Source organism: Pseudopodoces humilis, chromosome 4, assembly GCF_049639895.1.
Source record: "Pseudopodoces humilis isolate 2021_Gansu_Grassland_sample_001 chromosome 4, ASM4963989v1, whole genome shotgun sequence".
Lineage (NCBI taxonomy): Eukaryota > Metazoa > Chordata > Aves > Passeriformes > Paridae > Pseudopodoces > Pseudopodoces humilis.
The window spans coordinates 41,876,247-41,898,206 of NC_142203.1; the positions used below are offsets into that span (position 1 = coordinate 41,876,247).

Below are 21,960 nucleotides of genomic sequence, written 5' to 3' on the forward strand. Positions count from 1 at the left end.
GAACAGCTGGGCTGGCCCAGTCCCTCTTGGCCAGGAATCAATGTGTTTTCACTGCAAATCTGAATTACAGAGAGCTCTGAAAATAACTGCAGAGAGCAGGGAATTAAAAAACCAAACCCAGAGCCTTCCTGGCATAGAGAACTTTTCTAAAGAGACGAAGCTCTTCCATTAAAAGTAATGGTACGTGAAATCTGGTAAGAACATGGCCTCAGAAGTGACGAAGTGTCATTCACAGCAGAATTTTGATGTCATTAAGTCACATCGTAACAGCAGAAAGAAATACTTTGGTATGAAAACAAGACTGTTAAATAAATCTAAGCTAACACCCAAGATTCCAGCATAGCCCCAGATGCCTGTGCCATGCAAGGGATAATATTGTTGCATTCTGTTAGACGGGGTGGGAGTAAAATTTCATCAACAGAAGGAGGATCATGGACTAGGACTGCATTGTTACAGGAAAGACTATGACCTCCTCCAGTACAAGGGGCAATGCTGAATACCAGAAATGAGGCACTGGTGCAAAACCAGAAAGAAAGAAAATTCAAGTGAAACACTGGGTAGGTTTTTGTTCACAAAATTTAGAAGCAGAAAAGGAAATATAAGTAAATAATCACATAATTAGTGCTGTTTGCTAATAGGCTTAGTTAAGAAGGTAAAGACAAAGTGACATCTCTGACTGCCATTTCCAAACTTTTCAAAACTATTAGCGCATTCAGATACCGACACAATGACAGCTTGACTTTGTTTTTCCATTGCTTATGGGTATCACTGGTGAGCATTAGGTGGCAGCTATTTCTTTAAATTGAAAGTTACATAAAAATGGGCAACTGCTTAGCCCACTGGGGATCAGATCAGTGCTACAAAGTAGTAAGAAAAGGTCATCTCCTGGAGTGATCAAGGAGGAGTAAGACAGCTCATAGTTATTCTCTACACAAAGAAATATTCTACTTTGGAAGAAAGTTTGCACTTGTTTCTGCCTGTAGCATGAATTTAGATCATAAAATCTGACACAATTAAAAAACTTGTAAGAAAAGTCTGAAAATGAGACAACTGAGCAACCACATAATTATTTTTGAAGTTGCTGTAATGCCTTTTCTTCTCCATCTTTTCTTTGTTATCTTTGGTCATGTTATTTATGAACTCTTAGCATGTGTAGCATGTGGTTAACTTCAGACAATCCTATCACAGTTGACTACAGTATGCGTAAAGTCAAGCATACATCTTCACCATTAATGCATAAAAAGTGAAAACTTGGAAAGGCAGACTTTATGATGCTGTAAATTTTCCAGAATTATTTGAAAATAAAACCAGCAACAGTTAGCTACCAAGAAATACACCCTATGGAATTACAAAATAGAATGCAATGTTTTTAAGGAACATTCAACTCACACAAAATATAAGAGCACAGGGTAAACACAGCAATCAGAAAGAAGCCAAAAAAGAAGACTGCATTCTTTTTAGTAATAAGTTTAGGAAGACAATAATTTAAATCAGCTGAATAGTAAAAACTGAAGTAAAGCTTTCAAAACACATTAACACATGTCAAATAAAGATAACATCTGGCGGTTACTAATGGCATTTTCTTTTCTGTATATTCTTCTAGGCCATCTAGAGTAAGGAATAAAATAATTCCAAAGTGAGATCTACATAAAGAGGTAAAAAGGATTTGCTGAAGGTTTTTATCTGAGTAACGTTAATTTTTAGAACCACCATTCTAAATGTTGATGCTTAGCTTAATTCTTTTCCCAACACATCTTAAGAGATTAACTTTTAAGTAAAATGTGATAACAAACCCACTAACAAATTAGCTTCGAATGCTCTCTTGTTATAGTCAGCACATTCAAAGCCCATTTTCCTGGAAGAGGTTCAAGTTTTTACTGGATACTTTCCAAGCAGCTCTGTGTTGCAGTAATCTACCACTTTTCTTCTTACAGACCCTGAAAAGTCACAATCATTACTCAAACAACCTGAACATACTACTCTAACCTGAATACATTTCTAATGTTAACAAACTAATGTCTCAAAAAGACACTTTCATATTTTCAGACATGTTCACTGCTCGTACCTGCAACACTGCTGAGAGAGGACCTCAAAAATCTTGAATTAAATGGCTTCACTGTTTGTTTGAAATTAGTTAAGTGATGTGGCTGGTTGCTCAGAGTCAATCATTAGTAAGATAGCATACACACAAAACAGAACCCAGGATGTTGAGGAAGCAAAGACATAAAAACAATGGCTCTAGAGCACACAGTATCAATGTCAGTGGTTTGAAAACCAGCAAAGGCAATTCTTTGGCACACACAGTTATGGGTGTACTTAAGATGATACAAATTTTTATCTGTTGTGGCTGTTCACACCCTTGATGTGATCAGCACTGTTTGCACCTCCTTTGTACTGTTCTCTCTCTGCTGGCAGGTATTTTAAAAAAAAAACAAAACTTTTTCTGATGTTATGATACAAGACAGCAAAACAACCTACGAAGAGAGTGATATAGCAGTTCCTCCAGTGGAATGGATATATATACCATAATGGGTTTGCATATAAAAACAGTGGTCTTGATGTAGAGTAGAACAAACTACTACCCTTACTCCTCTAAGGGAGAGTGAGCATTTTGAAACTTACTACAGTGCCCAGAATAAAATGAAATATCCTGGTGGGAGTCTTGCTATAGACTACCAGGATGAAGAGGCAGATGAAATATGGTATAAGCAGCTGTCAGAATGCTCATAATCACAGCCCTTCCCTCTCATAAGCTGAAGTCCCTCATGAGATGTCTGCTGGAAATACAACACAACAGAGAGGAAACAGTCTAGAAGGTTTCTGAAGGACAATTTCCTGACACACCAGGGATGAGGGAGACAACAAGGGCTGGTGCCCCACTGACCTGCTGTTTGTGAACAGACAAGGATTTGTGAGAGAGGTAGTGGTCAGAGGCCATTGTGGCCCAGCCAGCATGGGTTTATGAAGGCACATCCTCCACATCCTGTGGATGTTGTCTACATGGACTTTAGTAAAGTTTTTGACACCTTTTTTCATAGCATTCTCTTGGAGAAACTGGCTCCCCATGGTATGGATGAGTGCACTCTTTGCTGGGTATAAACTGACTGGCTGGTTGGGCCCGCAGCACTGGTGAATGGAGTTACACCAGCTGGCAGCCCAGGGCTCCATGGTGGAGACAGCTCTACTGAACATCTTCGCTGGCAGTCTGGACAAGGGGATTGAGTGTCCCCTCAGTCAGCTGGCAGATGACACCACGCTGTGCAGGAGGGCAGGAAGGCTCTACTGAGGGTTCTTGACTGGATCAATAAGCCAAGGCTAACGATGTAAGGCTGAACAAGACCAAGTCACGAAAGGCCCGTGCGGTGCTACAGGCTGGAGGCAGAGTGGCTGGAAAGCCGACTGGTGGAAAAAGACCTGGGAGTGCTGGTTGACAGCAGCTGAACATGAGCCAACATGTGTCCAGGTGGCCAGGGAAGGCCAATGGCATCCTGACCTTTATCAGCAATAGTGTGTCCAGCAGGACCAGGGGAGGGGTCACTGCCCTATTCTCCCACTAGTGAGGCCACACCTGGAGTGCTGTGTCCCATTCTGGGCCCCTCAGTTCAGGAAGGACATTGAAGTGCTGGAGTGCATCCACAGAAAGGCAACAGAGTAGGTGAAGGGTCTGGAACAAAAGTCCTGTGAGGGGTGGCTAAGGCAGCTGGAGCTGTTCGGACTGGAGGAAAGGAGGCTCAGGAGATGTTATCACTGTCTAGAACAGCCTGAGAAGTTCTAGTGCAGTGGGAGTCAGCCTCTTCTCCTTGGCAACTAGGTATTGGGTGATAGGAAATGGCCTCAAGTTGTGTCAGGGAAGGTTTAGATTGCATATTAGGAAAAATCTCTTCACTGAAAACACGGTCATGCATTGGAACAGGCTGCCCATATGGAACAACCATACCTGGAAGCACTCAGAAAAACTTTTGGATGTGGCACCTGAGAACATGGTTTAATCGTGAACATAGTGGCGTTGGTCTAATGGCTGGATTCAATAATCTTGTAGGTCTTTTCCAGCATAAAAAAAATTCTGTGATTCTATGCAATGCATCAGCAATTAGTGGGAACTCTAAATGCTCAGACGCAACTGATCTACTAGAAAATTTGGATGTGTCTGTTCACAAAAGGGAATGAATACAGACCTTAAAAATCTAGGAAAAAGAATGAAAAATGATGAAAAAGGAGAGAGAATAAGGAGCAGACTAGTAATAATAATGATAATAATAATATCTTTTGGGTTTTTTCCTGAAGATTCAAATGTCATGCTACTTGCTCTCAGATTCAGCAATTTCTGTCTTTGAGGATGCTGATTCCACAGAAGGAATCTACTACATAGTTTCTTCTACTGAGGAAACTATGGGTGAAGGAAAAGAATCAATAGCTGACATTAATCAGAAGAGAAGCATTTAGAGCTCCTACATAAATAACAAAGAAACCATCAGAATCACATCTCTACAAATTGCTTCAAAGATCTTTTAAGTGATCTAGGAACAAAAAGTCATCTCCCAAATCATATTGTGGAATGAAAGGCAATATATGCAGAGCACATTTCCGTTCTTAATCATATATATGGGAACATCTGTCAGGATACATGTTTCACCATTTGTCCTCCCTTCCACTCTTTCAACTATTTTTCACTCAGTGAAACAGCATAGATAGAGGACAAAAAATTAATACAGCCTACTAACAAATAAAAGATTCATGGCCAAAAATTGGATAGAATCTTAAAAAGGGAAAAAACTAGTCCCCTGGAAAAGGCTAAGCTCACCTTCCCACAGAATATTAGAGTTCAGTAGTTCCTCCTGATTGCAGGACTGCATCTCCATTTCACACTGGAGGTGGAGGGAGGGAGAATTAAACTCTTAAGAGTCATTCTCTATTATCATTTAATAAAGAGCAGAAATTACTACATAAATCACACAACTTAAAACTCTCTTCTTCCTTCTCCCCCATCAATTTCTATCTAAGGTAAAGAAAATCTACATCTGACAGAGAAGGCAGAAAGCACAAATAGCAAGCTAAAGGTCTTGCCATGAGGAGTGTCAGTGGTGTGATATACACCTCGACATACCAAACCTCTGCTTCAAAACCTTTTCACACAGACCAGTGCAAAAAATAACAATGGCAGCAAATTGTTGTTTTCTGCTACGCATAAACAGATGGCAAACTATTCACAGTTTGGGACACACTGGTTCAGGTACCTTATTTACCAAATGCTCCACTAATGTCCTATCCACAGACACGGGGAAGAGATTTTTTTTCTCCTCTGGACTAACAGTAAAAAGACAGCATGTATGTTGGGACCTTATAAATTTTGGTCCTTTCCTTTAGAAATGAGAGTAACATCTGTGCTTTTCCCAGCAGACTTCTAAATAATCTTCTAGGGTCACCACAGTAAAAAGTTTCTGAAACCCTGGGCTAAAAAGTGAAAAAGTTACCATCTGAGATGTATCACAAATCAAACAATAAAAGCTACAAGTTAAGCAATGGCACTGGTCACAGAGAGATTGAAGTGGCTAAATCTATAAGCAATTCTATTACCAGAGCTTTTAAATGTGGCAACCATAATTCACTTCTAAGATTCCTCACAAGGTATGGTTTTAGAGCCCTGTAATACCAGCATAAGATAGATGCATGCTGGGCATCTCACAGATATATTTCTCTAATGGATCTTATCAAGTCGATCCTTACCAAGTCAAATTTCTACGAAGCCATTATTGAGAAGCAGAGGTTCCTTAACTCTAAGTGCTAACACCACGTTTCATCACGCTTACAGCACACAAGTACACACAGTGTTGGATTTCAGCAAGCTGTCTTTCCTTGGGATAAAAGGCTGCGCAGGCTGATCCATTCTTTCCAGCCCATTCTGTGTCTCTAGAGATGGCCATTTCTGGCGCAGCTGCAGTCCTGCACAGAGGACTGTAGTGCCTCCTCTTCTCAGAGGTGAGTAGCCTCTTCCCACAAGTGTTAGGACACGTGGATACTGTTACCTCTCTCCAAGCAGATTTCACTGTGAGATACAGTGTCTGCCTCTTCAATGTAATGCCCATTAGCCAGGTAACTGAAACTTAGAGCGAATTCTTTTGCTTTAGTGTCGTTTCCCAGTTACAGAGGCTTTGATAAAAGAAGGTCCTGACAAGGATCAAATCACCTGGATTTAAGCTGCAGCCCCAAGACTGTGGAAGGACCACTTCTTCTTTTTGCCTTAGCCTCTTTAAAAAGTACAAGCAGCGCTCCCCTGTTTCACAAACATTCCTTGATCTAGTTCACCAGTGTTCATCAGTGATGCATTCATATACCCAAGGACATGACTGTGAAGAACTCAACAAGCAACAAGCAAGTAACTGTCTTGCTAATAAAGATCAAACATACCAAAATATCAGACAATGTAAGAATTTAAGACCTCCTAAGTTCCTTCTTCATGGATGGACTTAATCTGTGGAAATACTCTACTTATGCAGTACTTTGCTCCTGTCAAGCACTAGAGCCCTCGCTCTGGTCCTAGATTTAAGACTGAAGACATGAGAAGTACTGAGAAGTACCCACCTGAAGCAATGCAAACATTTAACTGATCTACTCTATAATACAGTCCTAGTCCTCATTCAGTGCTGTGGGCAGCAGCCTATAAAGTGTGGCTGCGAAGAAGTCTAGGTGGCAAATGTATGACCTCGTTTATGTGTGGTATCAGGACTCCTGCAGAATGAAACCACGGTACAATAGCACCTGTTTTTAGGCCATACTGTATGTCCTGGGGCGACTTTATGATACTGGTATCCCCAGTGGTCTGGTTTATGTTATATATTAAGTTCTGCACCTTTAAGACTGGCTTTGAGAGCAAGAGTGGGGGAAGAAGAAGCACGCAGTGTGTTAGGGAAAAACATCACACCCACACATCCCGCTCCTGGACTGTGGTGTCTGCAGCACGGACAGACAGCGGGACAGAGCTTCTCTCTGCCTTTTAGTTAGTTCTAGCTAGCTGAGGCAGAGGAGTTCCCTGGACCTTTGTTTTTTCTCCCAATTTTCTTAGATCTGTTCAAACCTGCTCTGGACTGAACAGCACCCAGCCAAACCCCGAGGACTCACGCCTGTGGCCCACCGGGGCCTGGGCCTCGGCACTTTCCAGCGCCGGAGGGACTGATAAGAACCTGAGTGAGCCGAGCTACACCACATGAAAAGGACTTTTTCTTCCTAGATTTGCCATCCCATCGAACAGCAAGAGGTTTTATTATTTAATATTACTCAATTTCTGTTAAATAAACAGCTTTTTCCACTTCTCTCCAAGGAATTTTTTTTTTTTTTTTCTTTTCCTGGACCAGTTGGTGGGGAGGGGCATTTCCCTGGGGAAATCCCCATTTGGAGTTTTCCTTCCTAATTTGCCCTAAACTAGGACACTGTACAATAAGGGTACCGATTTAAATAGACAGCATTGTCACTGAGTACACAAACAATGCTCATTTTACAATCAAGTGGTTTTCAAAAATCCCTGTCCTCACAATATTTTAAAACCAAACAGATAGACTTTTTCTTTTTTTTTCCCAGAGAACTGGTATAAGACTATCACCAAAGACAATACACAGCATGTAACAGACCAAGATGGAACACAGCACATCTGTATTTGGTTGACAAAAGCTCCCACTTACTGGAGCACAGACCTCACTGGGAACAGTATTGTCTTCTTTCTACAGTGTGCAGAGTGAAACCATACAGATATAAGTCATAAATAAAATATTGCATATGTTCATGCTACAGAATATCACAAAAATTCTCCACAGTACTCTTCATATCTGCACTGATTAACCCTAATTTAAAACACAAAGAAGATACAGTGGTCACATAGCTTGGATACCAGGGTTTGTAAAACCTTGAGAAACATGGCAGGCCAAAGCCAGCTCTTCTGTCTGATAAGATCGAGTGTGTGAGGCACAACACTCATGTCATATGCACTTACTTAAGCATAACAAGCAAAGGCCTCTGGCACCAGCATATTGGCAGTGAGATGCTGTAAGTGGTCAGCACTTCACACTGCAACACTACTGACTGCTCATATAGTGATAGACCAATATAAATTCAAGTAGCTACAGAGCTACTGAAAATAGGACAAAAAGCAGAAGACAGCGCCAGCCCACTCAAAGTGTAGCAACAGTATTTAAAATCCATCCTCAGAAATACTGAACCTGGACATTATTTACATTCCAATTAATTCCCTCAAAAATCCCCAAAAAGATGATTTTCAGTTTCTCTAAATGAAGATGCTGCATACGGAAGAGATTTATTTAAAATAGGCCTCACCTTCAAGGCTCTCTCTGGGGCTGGCACATGGGAATAAGGGAACAAGACGACAAATGCCTCAAAAACACCTCTTTGCAACCAAAAAACAAGGATCAGGTGAATAATTCAAAACCAAAAGTGCTCACCCAAAAGCCTTCTACAAATCAATTTCAGGCACCAGGCAGGATCAAAATATTTGCAGGACCATATCACCACCCAGTAAAAAATCAGCAAATGAGAGTAATTAAATGGGGAGCAATGAATTTCAACATTTCTTTAGGGTACACAAATAAACATAACTCAAAGTACATAGCTATTAATTCAACCTCTGCTGTCCCACTTTAACAACCTGTGTACAATATACAGCAGACCACCAGCTTGTTCTATAGAATTTAACCATCAACCACTGCTTAACACACCTTGAATGAGCAATACAGAAGGGCTGGAGAAACAAAGGACTGTTGTCCCCAAGCTGATAAACACTTGTTCTAACTGCCCTCGCCCATCCTCCCTGACACCACCATTTCTGCATGCACACTCTTGGGCAGGAACAACTTTTCCACACGAACTGTGTGTTCTGGTTCAAGCAGAAAACCCTCACTCTGCCTCACAGAGCCCACACTCACATGAGCCAGAAACAAGCCACCATCTGAGAAGAGCAGGAGATGCCTCTGCGTGTTAAGCAGCATTTGGCATCTGCAACCCTGGACAAGGCACCACGGCAGTGATGGCAGGCACTGAGGCCAACTCTTCATTTCAAGTTGTGTGTACTCATCTGCACCACACTGCTTTCAAAGGCTTCCGTGCTATTTGCTAAACAGCTGTTGTTCTCCACAGCTGTAAAACAATCATTCTCTTGAAAGCAAACAAAAATTACAGACCTTTTGAGATGGGTCAAACAAGCACACTGGCCTCAAACACAGGGTAGAAATTGTGACAAACAGGGCATTTAAGAAGAAACATTTTAACACAGTAATTATATGTGACAAGACAGAAGGAGTCCTTTCTTCCAGTAACTGCCATTTGCTTATTTTTTAAGAAAATAATAAAAGTGGCATAATAAAACAAAATGCTTAAAAATTAAATCAAAGCCATTCTTTTTTCACTCAGATGTGTAGAATGGTAAAGAAAAAGAATTATTTCAATAATTTCCCTAGTAATACACATAATATTTAAATAGATTTAATAGTGCTGCTCCAAACCAATGAATTATGAGTTTAAAACCTATTAAAATGTAATGTTTTTTTCCTGAGCTGAGGGGAGAGAGATTTAAATTCACTGAATTTTAATATTTCAGCTTGAGCTGCAGGAGGTAGAGAAAGTCCAAATGAACTATTCCATCAGCACCATTCAAGCATGAACATTTTAATCAGTTTTACTTCCTTGGAGTTCTCCAACACAGTTTACGCTGTCATTCTGAAAGCACTTAACACAGAGGGTGTGAAAAACCACCAAGGCTTGTTATTGCCTTCACAATTGATGGCAAATAATTTTGCAGACTTCCTATCATTAAAATGTCACTGCTAAAAATTGAGGTTCAGCATTTCTTGTGCTAAACTGCATTTTCTTTGAACACCATCACATACCTGTTCTTAAGTTTTTGGTACATTTATCTCTCTCCATGTGATAAGCAGGCGCACAAGTCTTAATTTCTGCCTTACTACGCAACTGCAGTTGAAAAACTATTTTAAACAGATAAAATTCTTAAAAAGTTACAAGTAAATTCCCTGGTTCCCTTATTAAAATGTAACCATACTCACACAGCATGTTCCAATTGTATAGTATAATGCATTAAAGAAAACAAAACCCAATATTTTAAGAAATTTAGACAAAACAATTTATTAATACAGGAAATGAAAACATCATTCCTAATTAGATCATATTACTGATTTTAGGCTATGATTTGTGTGCTGTTCCAACAGTGTGTTCTTGCAGATTCTATCTAATCTAAAAACACAGCAGCATGACACATGACAAGATCAACTGGGTATATCACGCTGCTCATCCTGGAACACCCAGCCTGGAAAGCATCTCTGGATGAGCACTACAGACTGCCTTTAGGAAGAATGCCACACCACACTGCCCATGGCAACCACCAGAGGTAGACTCTGGATGCCTGCAGATTTACAGTCCTCCTGCAACATCCTTATGATAAACCCAGTTTTGGTTTAGTTTTTCTCACTGCTTCTCTCCAGAAGATGATAGATGATATTTAACTTGTTTGAGTCCATCAATAGTTTTAAACTGAACATGACCTGTGAAACAAGTCATTATAACAGTGTTTCATTCCATTAAACATAACTAGTTTATTGTCAGGAGAACAGGCAGTCTCTCTGGGTTCCGGGCTCACTTCAGTATTTTGCATTTAAACTGCATGGATCAGTGATTTGGTTCATTTACCAATGAAGATAGAATAATATTGCAAAGTTAAAAGGTGCTTCATCAGATTCCATTAAATCAGAGCACATTCATACAAAAATATGTACATGTGAAACACAAAGAGAGATATGATCTGTGCACCTTCAATTATTTTCTTGTGCCACACTCCATTCTGGTAGCATGCACTTTTAACTCAAAGCCAGAGTTGCTCTGTTTGAACCAAGGGAGTTTAGCATGAGTGAGGTCAACAGAACAGGATGCCTGCAAAACAGAGACTTAAGCTACAATTTTATTTCAAAAACTCAAATACTGCTTCTGTTTTTATCTGATGCACAGCTCAATGGGTTAAACAATCATTGGAAGTTTTTGAAAATACCACAGGGTTAAAAGAACACAAACCCTGTCAGACTTACTAAACAGAAAAACTACCTAAGACAACATAATCAGATACATAAGAAAGCCATGATTTCCAATTATGTTCTTTATTTTTACTGGTATTCACTTTACAAAATATGACAAGTCTTTTCTAGCCCCATGCTACATTTTCATACTTTAAATCTCTCTAAGTGCAGACATAACGCTGTTGTGGGATTCTTGCAACATGATCTTAAGCTTATTAGATAATTTGCATTCCTGTTTGTTCCATCTTTAAAAAATTAATCTCCAAAAGACTGCATGAGATCACTTCTCTTTAAACATAATGAGTATTCAATTCCAGTCCGTATTACTCCTGCTTTTTCTAAAATTAAAGAGGAACACACAGTATTTCCTAGGTCAACATAAAACAGCTGAGTGAAGAAAGGCAACAGAGCACGGTAAATATCAGGCTTGTGAGGGAGCCAAGGACTAGCCAACTTTAATGCACAAACCTGAAGTCTGATAGTTCAGAGAAGTTTGAGACAACAGGATTTCAGCTGACATGAAAATGCAAACTTAGACAGGAAGACAAAAGAAAATTTACTTTTGTCTAGTGGGGGGAAGACCAACAGAATCACTGCCAGGCTTCCAGACAAGTGTCTTATCTGTTTAGTGTGGTTTAGTTGTTCATGAAAGCAGGATAAATTTAAGTAACTAGTGAGATTGCCAGTATCTGTAACATCACACACTTTACACTTGCTTCCTTTAATCAAATTCTTTTTAGCAGTCTCTGTAATTCAAACAAAGGTGAATGGCAAAACCGTGCACAGGTAGACTGTGAAGCATATGTGTGTGCACATACACACAAAACCACACATGCACGCAGACACACACGCCACAAATGCACATGCAGCACTCATGTATAAAAACTTTAACAAAGAAGCCAACCTTCAGCCACTTACTTTATGCAAAGAATGTTAATAAAAGGCAATATTTTTGCTTAGGTAATGAAAACTAATTGGGAAATTATTCATTTCCCACTCTCCCCACTGGAGCGTAAAAGACATACAACAAATGTTATTCATGATTCTACACGATGCGCTCTGATTCACCCCCTTCTTTCTAACAGGCACTTCAGAGGAAATAAGGGTTACTCTTTTCCATTTATTATTTCTAATTGACTACCAGTGCTTTCTTGTGGTCAGAGGTATACAAAATAGAGTTAGAAACAGCCTATTAAAAACAAGCTCCAATCAGACCGCTGTTCTAAACTACTGTCAGCAATGATCAGAAAGTCCTGATTTCCTTGTTAAAAGACAGAGGCATAATTGAAGCAATATCTTCACTTCAGATTGATTATTCGGCGACCCTTATCCACATCTTCATTCAGCAATTTGAATTTTAATGAAAGTAAATGGAATAATTAGCATTTCAAAGTGTGTTTGATACACTGAATAAAAAAAGAAAAATACTTTTATGTATAATCTATACACAAAAGAAAAAGCATTTGGGAGGACGCAGAAGATACGAAGTACAGTTGTAGTGTCTTCATTAGAATAACTAAAACAACTGCTTGCTTCAGCTGCATAATTATACAAGAGAATAATGTGTTATTAAGTTATGACTTCTCACCTTTATTTTATGTAGTGTGAACAGCCAGGGCTTTCATTGTTATGCCTGTCTCTTCATTTTGTATTTATAAAATACAAAAACTGTGGCTGCCCACACCTATAAAATCTCTGTACTGGGCTAATATCACTGTCAGTAAAGGTTTTACAAAAGGGGCTCTACACACCTATATTTATAGATGACTAAGAGCAGGACACCTATAGGCACAGTGCTGATGAGTTTTTCTGCTGTTGATTTTGGTTTCTTTTGTTGGTATGTTTGGGTGTTTTGGTGGGCATGTTTTGGTTGGTTGGTTCAGTGGGTGGGTTTGTTTTTTAAAGTAACAGCTATTTTTAAATGTAAAAATAAAAGGTGTGGTTAATAATCAGAATCTTGAACCAAAACGTAGAAAAAGATATGGGCAGCAGGGATGGGCAAAAAAAGTCTATCATACCAAGGATACCTGTTACCACAGCTGCAGAATCAGACTGGCAGGTGGTATGCAAAGGAAACAATGTTACTTAAAAAGAACAACAACAACAACAAAAAACAAACAAAAAAAACCCAAAAAAAAAAAAAAACCAAAACTGAGCCTGCTTTGGGGAATAGATACAACACAGACATTAATTACCCCATTAGTCTTCTTGGCACAGTGCAAGCAAAAGTCTTCAGGTAGTAACCAGCTTTTATGAAGATCAAGCTACTGAACTTCACCATTGCCCACAACTTTTGCCCAGCTGATGGAAATTAGTTCATGCAAGAGAGAAAGAAAAAGAAAAGCTATTTACAAACACTTTCAGAGCTAAAATGGAAAGACCACATACCCCAATGATTGCGTTCAGCTCTGCCATGGTCACTTGTTTGGCACGCTCCACAGCCTGCACCACTTGTTGCTGGTGCTATAAATGAAGATCAGAAACAGAATAAAATTACTTGTTTTCTAAAGTATTAAGCACAGATTCTTACTTCTACTGTTTTTATTTGCTTTTCTAAGACATGCAGGATCTGAAGTAACTATTCTCTAACAGACAGTTATATTGTATGTTGATAAGCAAAAATATATAGGCAAAGGGAAGATTTTTATTTTTATGCCATTACATGCTGGGAACTACACCTTTACTTCCCAAAGAACTATTTCACAACCTGGCTAAATGGGAAGCTGTCATCCTTTTGTTCATCAGTGTGCTTGTGAATTTAAATGCCATCTTCAAATGTGAGCCCCTTTCCTTACAGCCATGGAAACTTTATGAAAAAACCCCACCCAGTATTCTCAAAGGAAAGGCATATATTTTCAACAAGCACATGGCAATCACATCACTGAAGAATATACGGGTACATTTCAAAGCAGCTCAACCATAAGAAAAAATTAAAAATGGAATTCACAAATCTGTCAAACATGTGAAATAGAACTAATTATTTCAATCCCCAACGTGTAAATTTTAATAACTTTAAAAAGTCCATCAAAAACACATGGTCTAATTAACAACACAGTTTACAAGCTTCAGTGGTTGTAGTATCAGTTTGAGTGATACTGTATTCCTGCAGTAAATTCAAAATGCTGCATGTTGAAAGCTGACTGGTATTTATTTGAAAACATCAACTGCAAATGAAATAAGGTTCTCATCTTGCAACCAGATCCGTGCCTGTTCAGACCTCTACCAGTGGCAAATTAATGTTCACAGGCAGCCTCACAGAACCAGGATGACACAGAATAAATAAGTGCAAGGAGGGGTCATGGAGAACAGCAAGTAGGTTGTGTGATCTACACTGAGAGTAAGACATCGTTGATTTACAGCCACAGGTTGAATAGAAAAAGGAGGGAGGTCCTGACTGTCTGGAGAGGTGCAAAAACTGTAAAAATGAAACATCAGCTTTGCATCAAAACCAACATCCAGCTGTTTTTTGGCACAAAGTTGAAGGGAAAGGTTGAGAAGGTCTCTTTAAAGATTAAAGTTCACCCTCCCATGGCTGTGTATATGGGCAGAATGGAGCCATGGTACAGACCAGCTTGTACAGCAACTCCTCCTGTGCATCCTTAGCAGGAGCAAGAAGTTGCATAAAATAAAATGAGAAACAAAACCCTCAAGACCACCTCCAGCAAAGGAGTTAGGTGAAGAGCATCAAGACTCCCCAGGGAGCTCTCTAAGCCCCATTGCAGGAGGGGCTTAAAAGAGAGGGGCTGTAAAAAAGGCTGCTGCTACTTCAAGGGCTTGGCAGGTTCCAATTTCACAATTCTCAGTGAAACACACAAACAAAAATGGCATTTTCACTTACAAGCCCTCTTGCATGAAAGGAAGGAAAGGGCAAGGAAAAACAAACCTAAAAATCCGCCCATAACTGTATGTCCTGGTTTTGGCCCGTACAGAGTTAATTTTACGCAGCAGCCATAAGTCTGGGCTGTTCTATACCACCCCATCTCATTGCTCCCAGGCAAATATGAGGGACTCTTAGGCTTCCAGAAGAAACGGCTTTTGGTCCAGGAAAGCATGGCAGCTAGAGGTCTGTCTTTCATTGGTTTTTGGTCCTGGGCTTGGTGAACAATTTTGTTTATACATCAACCTCTCTCTGTATATTTTTGTTATTAGCATTCTTACTGTTACTGTCTGCTTTATCTCACTGCTGTTTCCAGTAATTTGTTCTTATCTCAACCAATAACCTCTGACTTTTTTTCTCTCATGGACGAAGGTGGTGGGGGAAGTGTCTGCATGGTCTTCTTTTTAGTGGGAACACTAAACTGGGGAGTGCCATTCCTAACCAATGACACTAAGAAATTCTGATCCCAACTAAGAAAAACAGATAAATGCAGGTAATGAAGGCTGTAATTTAGAAGGAAGAATATGGTTTTAGAGTTTGTTTGTTTTTAAGCAAAAAATTACATGAAGGAAATTACTGAAGACCACCTAGAATACTGCCACTTTGTAGCTGTAAATAGAATCACAGAAGTTCCATTCAGAGTTTTGTAAAACTATAGTGCCAATATAAACCAATCTGCCACTTTTAAGAAGACAGTGTTAAGACTAAAATACAGGCTGAATATCTGCAAACGTGTTCTTGGTATTCAAGAAAAAAATTTTTAAAATTTAAAATACAGTGTATTCCTACCACAGACACCAGAAAAAAAGAAAATCATGACATTCGAGCACCAAGTTCCTGATAACATGATAGCTGCTCCAGGTTATCACTTGTTAAGGAAAGGTAGAGCTTTCACCAATTATATAGCTGAAAGCCTGGTGACCCATGACTCTATATGTCAACAGCATGATTATAAAAATTACACTACTGTCTTCTGGTAGAAGTCATTCACATCACTCAATTTTTCATCAGGTCATTAAAAAAACCCCAAAGAACAAAGCAAAGTTTTTAAAATATTTACATTTTTAAATAAAAGCATTTACTGAGAAGTTTTTAGTCACCTTCTCTTTCATACCATTTCACAGGCAATGCTTTTTGCACTGAGGTAAAGAAAGCTCTTGTACACATGAGTATTCTACTCCAACATCAATTTACTTGAATCCTGTTCCCAGGAGAAGAAAAAACTTCTAAGGCATCTACAAAAGCTGGCGTAAACCTATCAAAACTATGGTAAAAATTACTTCAATTTGCATCCAAGATTTGGAAAATAAGTCAACTCCACAAAAGCAAGAGCACTTTCTGTTCCCTTACAGCAAACACATAAAGAATAGCCCTCGGAAGAATTTGGGGAAAACGTTATTTCATTTTTAGGTCAGAGGAAAAGAAGGACAAGGGATGGACTATCAAAACTCCACTTTCAGATTTCTGCCAGAGCAGCCACAAAATCCATCCTTCATTGATTCTAACAGGTTTGGGATCAGGACTTCACAGAGAGTAGAAAACCCAAGGGCCTAGTAACATTGAACTTAAATTAGGTACAGTAGAGGCAATTAAACTCTCATAGTGGTAGCTGCTTTAACATTGATTTGATCTTCAGTGGCTTTGTACGCAAAAGACTCAAAAGAGGTGGTCTGTAATTAGCCTTTCCACCACTTCCAGCTCATTGCAACAATTGAGAAGGCATCTCCTCAGCTCCCAACAAAGCCCATGAGAGGCATGCCTCAAGTGACCCTGGTGCTACTTCAAGTTACAGACAAAAGCCACACGCTTGAGTGAAAAAAGGCACAGGAAAGCCCATGCAGGGTTTGAAGAGCTGTCTGCTCACAGTCCTTCTGAAAATGGGGTGGGCTGGGGGCTCCATGTTACCAGCCATGGCTCTAGGAACAGGTGGGGATCTCTACATGGAGAGAAGGAGCCCAGATGACTCCAGCCACCCACTGCAACACAAAACCAAGGTGAGAGGCAGGGAGCCCAGGGACCAGCTGAGCAGGATGGCAACCAGCTGAACTGCCACCCAAGGATGGATGGTTCCAACACCTGCCATGTTCCTGAACACCCTCCTGGGCCAGCACAACAGCAACAAACAGCATTATGTTAAAACCAAGCAGCACACGTCCACCTGCCCACCAAGTTATCATGTAGCAATTTACAGCCAAGTAAAAACAGCAACAACAAAAATGGGTTACATTATCCCCAGCCAAATATAGACACAGGGGCGCAACTTTCACACACATTTAATGCTAGCCTTCCTCTGTGCACACAAGCAAATGACAGATCTGGGTTTTTTTCAGTTATGGGAAAACAGTATTTTGCACTGCATTTAACATGCCAGAGCAATGAGCTCAATACCCTGCCCCACCTGTCATGCAGACTAGTACTGTTTCTCCCTTCTAACTTCTCCTGTTTCCTCACCCCTTTTTGCATTCCATAATGAGTGGTGTGTCTGTACTTGCCTCGTGTTGGAAAATCACTTCTTTTAAGTCTCACAGTGGGTAGCAACAGCTACAGAGACCACAAGAAGAATACAGGCTTTTTCACCATCACATTGTCTCACCACACAGTTGTCACCTAGCCCTGGCTTATGTACAAGCACTGCAACATGGTGGAAAATTCCCAGGCTTTTTATACCATGTCAGAGCTCTCCACAATTCCCAATGACAGGGGCACTGTGCTGACAGCAAGCGAGCAGCCAAAATTCCCGCAGGCACAAACACAATTATACTGGCGTTAAAAACCCCTAATTACAGCCTGACTTCAGGATCGCCACCAATATCCAAAGCAAAACTCACTGAAAAATTTGCTTTGAAGTATCAGCAATCTCTGCTGTTCCTTACATGTACTATTTTGCTGTTACATGTTTAGAGGAAATACAGTTCTTGCTTAAGAGCTGCAGCACTGTCCTTCTTGGAAACCCTATCTAGAGACAGCACAATGAGACAAGGCCCTGCCAAAAATGTTAGTGAGTATTGGAAAGCAGATACACATTTACCATGGAGTACAGCACACACGGCAAAAGCTAGAAGGGACAAGCTGGGTCACTGCTTCTAGGCACCATAACTCAGACAAGATATAATAACTACTGAAGAAAAATGTAAAAGCATTATTAGCAATATATGCATAAATTGCTAATGAGATGCATTCCTTGGCAGAAGGATTACAGATCTCTCAGAGCTTCCTTGTATTTACTGTTTAGCTCTAGTCTGGGTCAAGTCTAAGATGGAGGCAAATAATTCTGTCTTCTCAACCTCAAATCTCAGACTAAAAGCTAGTTCCTCTTGATCAGGATATAAGAACTCCTGCTCTGTTTCTACATAATGGATCATCTCTTCATGTAAATTTACCAGACTTTAGAAACACCTCTAGAGAAAGAATGTACAAAGAAGAGTAAGCATATTATAGCCCACATCAATCTCTTAAAAGGAAAAACCATCAAGTGATATCAAAAGGTTTGAAAAGAGAAGATGCCAAGCAGAATTTCCTTTGTTTGTTTACATGTATGCATGCCAGTGCTTGGCATTTTATTATACTAGTAACTACATCTGACCACCTTAATGTGCCCAGGGAACTGAAGATGCCTGTTAAAAAACAACCCATCTAGCTTGTTATTAGCTAGTTCACTGGCATTTGAAAGAGAAAGTGATCCTTCCAGAAAGGTTTATTACAGCCTCCTTCAGTCTTACAAAATGCTTACATTGAGGCACGTAAGTTGACAGGGATCGATATGGGCTTCTCAAGCAGCTTCTGCAAGTAGTGATGAGCTCCAAGTTGCCACAACTTACAGCATTTGCTGTACATCAGCCAGCTTGCATGTGTTTCATGAATATAAACACAGACAGTATTTACTCAAAATAAGGTAACTGTGATATGCATCTCCGGATACACTGAAGAAATGCCACTATCCAGCACTTGAGGACATTCAGCACTTAGCCCACAGCAATAGTCAAAGGTTGCAACCAGCCACACACACCACCTTGAGCAGACAGGAACTAGCCCCAACTTGAAAGCCACAGGGCTGTGTAAGTGTCATACTCTGCTGAAGCTGGTAAATCCAGCTAAGAAGTGTCAATTAGCAGAGACACTATCTATGGCTATAGATACAAAATTAATTACACTGTAGGGGCTAGATCATTCAAGCATGGCAACATTGAACTATCTACCAACTGCAACAGATCGAAACTAAATTAAGTGAATGACCACAACCTACACCCTTTGCAGGCACCCCTTTCGTCTTATGCAACAGGAACTACTCTGAGCACACTGGTATCTCACAACATCACATAGAGGTGGAAAATGACTGTTGCAACACAAGAAGTCCAGAACCACAGCAGAAATCAAACACAAATTGCCCCTGAGGTCCATCTGACATTTTTGACCACAGAATCAGTCTTTCCTGCAAAAAATGGGAAGTTTGTATTTATTTCTTGGTGCTGTTTGTTACAGTCTGCCTAAACTGGAATAAAAGTAAAAACAAGGTACCAGTTGACTGTGTGTTTAGGCAGGTTAGAAACACTGTTTTAAATATATGCTTAGATGATGTACAGCACAATAAAACTGACTGAGGCCTGGAGAATGTAGTGAATACTTTACTGGATTGCCCCCAGAAACAAAGCAGACAGTAGTACACAGTGGGGTGATGTATTATAAATGCATCCTTTTTACAAGATCTCTAGTGATTTTGCCCACAATTTCTTACTTCTAAGTGAGTTATCACAAGCCATTGATTCCTTACGAAGTTAACAAGCAATAAGACAAGTTAACCTGGCGCTATTATGAGGCAATAATGTTGCCACCAGTGCATGCAACCACTGTATTTTGTTCATTTTTCCCTCAGGCACAATATAAAGAAGCCTGATCACATTTTTCAGCCACTATTCCACAATTAGACTGTATGTAAAATGCATAAACAGCAAGAGCACGCTGCAATTCAATTCTCTATTAATCTGGATGATGAAATAAATAGACTTCCATTAAGACATTAACTTCTTAAAGACACAAATTAGAGAGGAACCAAGACTATCAGTATACTCAAATTTGAAGCTTAGTTATCTTTGGACACATTGTTGTATGTCAATATAAACTGGCTTAAACATGTATTCTTACTAGAAGAGGTCAATCATCAAGATTTTCCCAAACCCATTACAAAAACAGTCACTGGCAGTTGCAATGTCAAGGCACATAAAAAGCTTTTTTATGCTTCCCCTCTCAATCCTTCCCCCCTGTCTATAGATGGTAAAATATCTCTGCAGAACAACAAAAAAAAGCCATGTAACTATACCTATAGAGACTCTGAAGCAGCGAAAGTACAAAACAGCTACATCTGTGCAGGACTCAAATTCTGGTCCTCCAGCAATGGAGCAAGAACATTACATATCTCTTAGCTTCCACAAATCCATCTTAATAAGCAGAGAGTACAGTGGCACTCACAAACACTGTCAGGTTCTAGCTTTGACGGCGTTATTCTTGTTTCAAACACACACAGATACACACAAACATGGCCCGCACAAAGCTCATTAGCTGAACAGCAACATGGAGCACACAGCCTCTCATTTGCAGCGGGCTAAGCAGCTCTCTTGAAAAGCACTGGCATTTTATGTAACAACTGAAAAGCCAGGAGAAACTCACACTGTGTTCTCAGGCATGATGTTGTACAGACGCAATACCCAAAAATACACCTTCCAAGTTTTGTCTTCGCAGCTACATTTTGCATTGAAATGAAACCACGTGCTGAACTAATTTACACTAACCCGCACCAGCAGATCCCAGTCTCCAGTCCCTTTCCTTCAGAGGGGTGGACAAGGGAAGCCATTATGCACCCAAGGTTTCCCTTTCATGAACCACACTTCCTATTTACTTCACACAGTCCAGTTGCTCGGAAGCTTCTGCATTAGCTCCCATCAACTCCCCCAAATCCCAGCGCCTCTTAAATTATCTACAATGCACTCACAGTAATACTAGCAAATCATAATTTGGAGAAAATTAATGCTTAGAGAAATTAGCTCACAGTGAGTTTCAATTTTCTGCTTATATTCCCCAAATACACAAAAACATAAAAGGATTTAAGGTAGTAAGTAATCGGGGATACAGAGAGAAAAAAGCCAACATAAAAACTGTGTTTCTATGCCTGCTGTGTTGAACATCATTATTCATGTATCAAAACAGAAGTTTCTGCCGAACTTTAATGTTCATTGCCAAGGATGTAGCACAAATTATGCCTCTCTAGCATTTTTGCCAGCTGTCTTTGGTTTCAGACCCACAAAATCATAACTGCAAGAAAAACTATATTGTACGTTAAAGAAAAATATTTCAACTGAAATTCTGCTTTGACATTACAACACATTCCATCGCATAAATATATCTAAATTATATTATAATAGGCTTGAAGAAGATAATGATGATAAAGTGATAACAGCACAATGGAAAGTCATCTACAAGAGCCAAGAGTCTCATAAGGAAACAGGCTCAACACAAAGTCCCACTTTCGTAATAGATACAATGATGCAATCGTTTATATCAGAAGCAGTACAAATGACTACCTACCTCTTGGGACAGGAAGGGAATGACTTGTGCACATATAGCATTCAGCCTCTTGACAATTTCTGCCTGCAAGTCACAAAAAAAAAGAAACACAATTACATAAATTCTCAAATGCAACTGTCACCCATGAACCCTAAAGAGACATTTGTTTGGTTTTTTTCAACTCTGGCTGTCCTCTGGCCAAGAGATATTCTCAAAATAACAAAATCACAGATACAAACGTACTTAGGAAGCTAGAAATTTCTGGCTAAAATATTTTCCTTACAAACCACTATTTAGAAATTATACAAAGAGTAGTTAATTTTGATTACACAGTAACAGGAATTTAAAGAACAGAATCTTCAGGAGATGTAACAAAAAAATCAACAAAATTCTGTGTATCAAACTGAACTCTCTCCTACAATGCAAAAGGAAGGATCATTTCAAGTA

The 21,960-nt window shown here is 39.7% G+C and overlaps 1 protein-coding gene across 4 annotated transcripts in view; it reads right to left on the reverse strand.

The window, feature by feature from the left end:
- The window catches only part of LOC102102498 (transducin-like enhancer protein 4), a 98,205-nt gene that overhangs the window by 45,717 nt on the left and 30,528 nt on the right, over nt 1–21,960 (reverse strand). For 3 of the 4 annotated variants that reach the window (XM_005522640.3, XM_014252361.2, XM_014252360.2), the window contains exons 5-6: nt 21,535–21,597; nt 13,470–13,544 (exon numbers count right to left, since the gene is read on the reverse strand). In XM_005522640.3, the coding sequence (XP_005522697.1) occupies nt 13,470–13,544; nt 21,535–21,597 (138 nt within the window). The remainder of the gene's footprint in view (nt 1–13,469; nt 13,545–21,534; nt 21,598–21,960) is intronic. The other variant, XM_014252362.2, reaches the window with a different exon arrangement.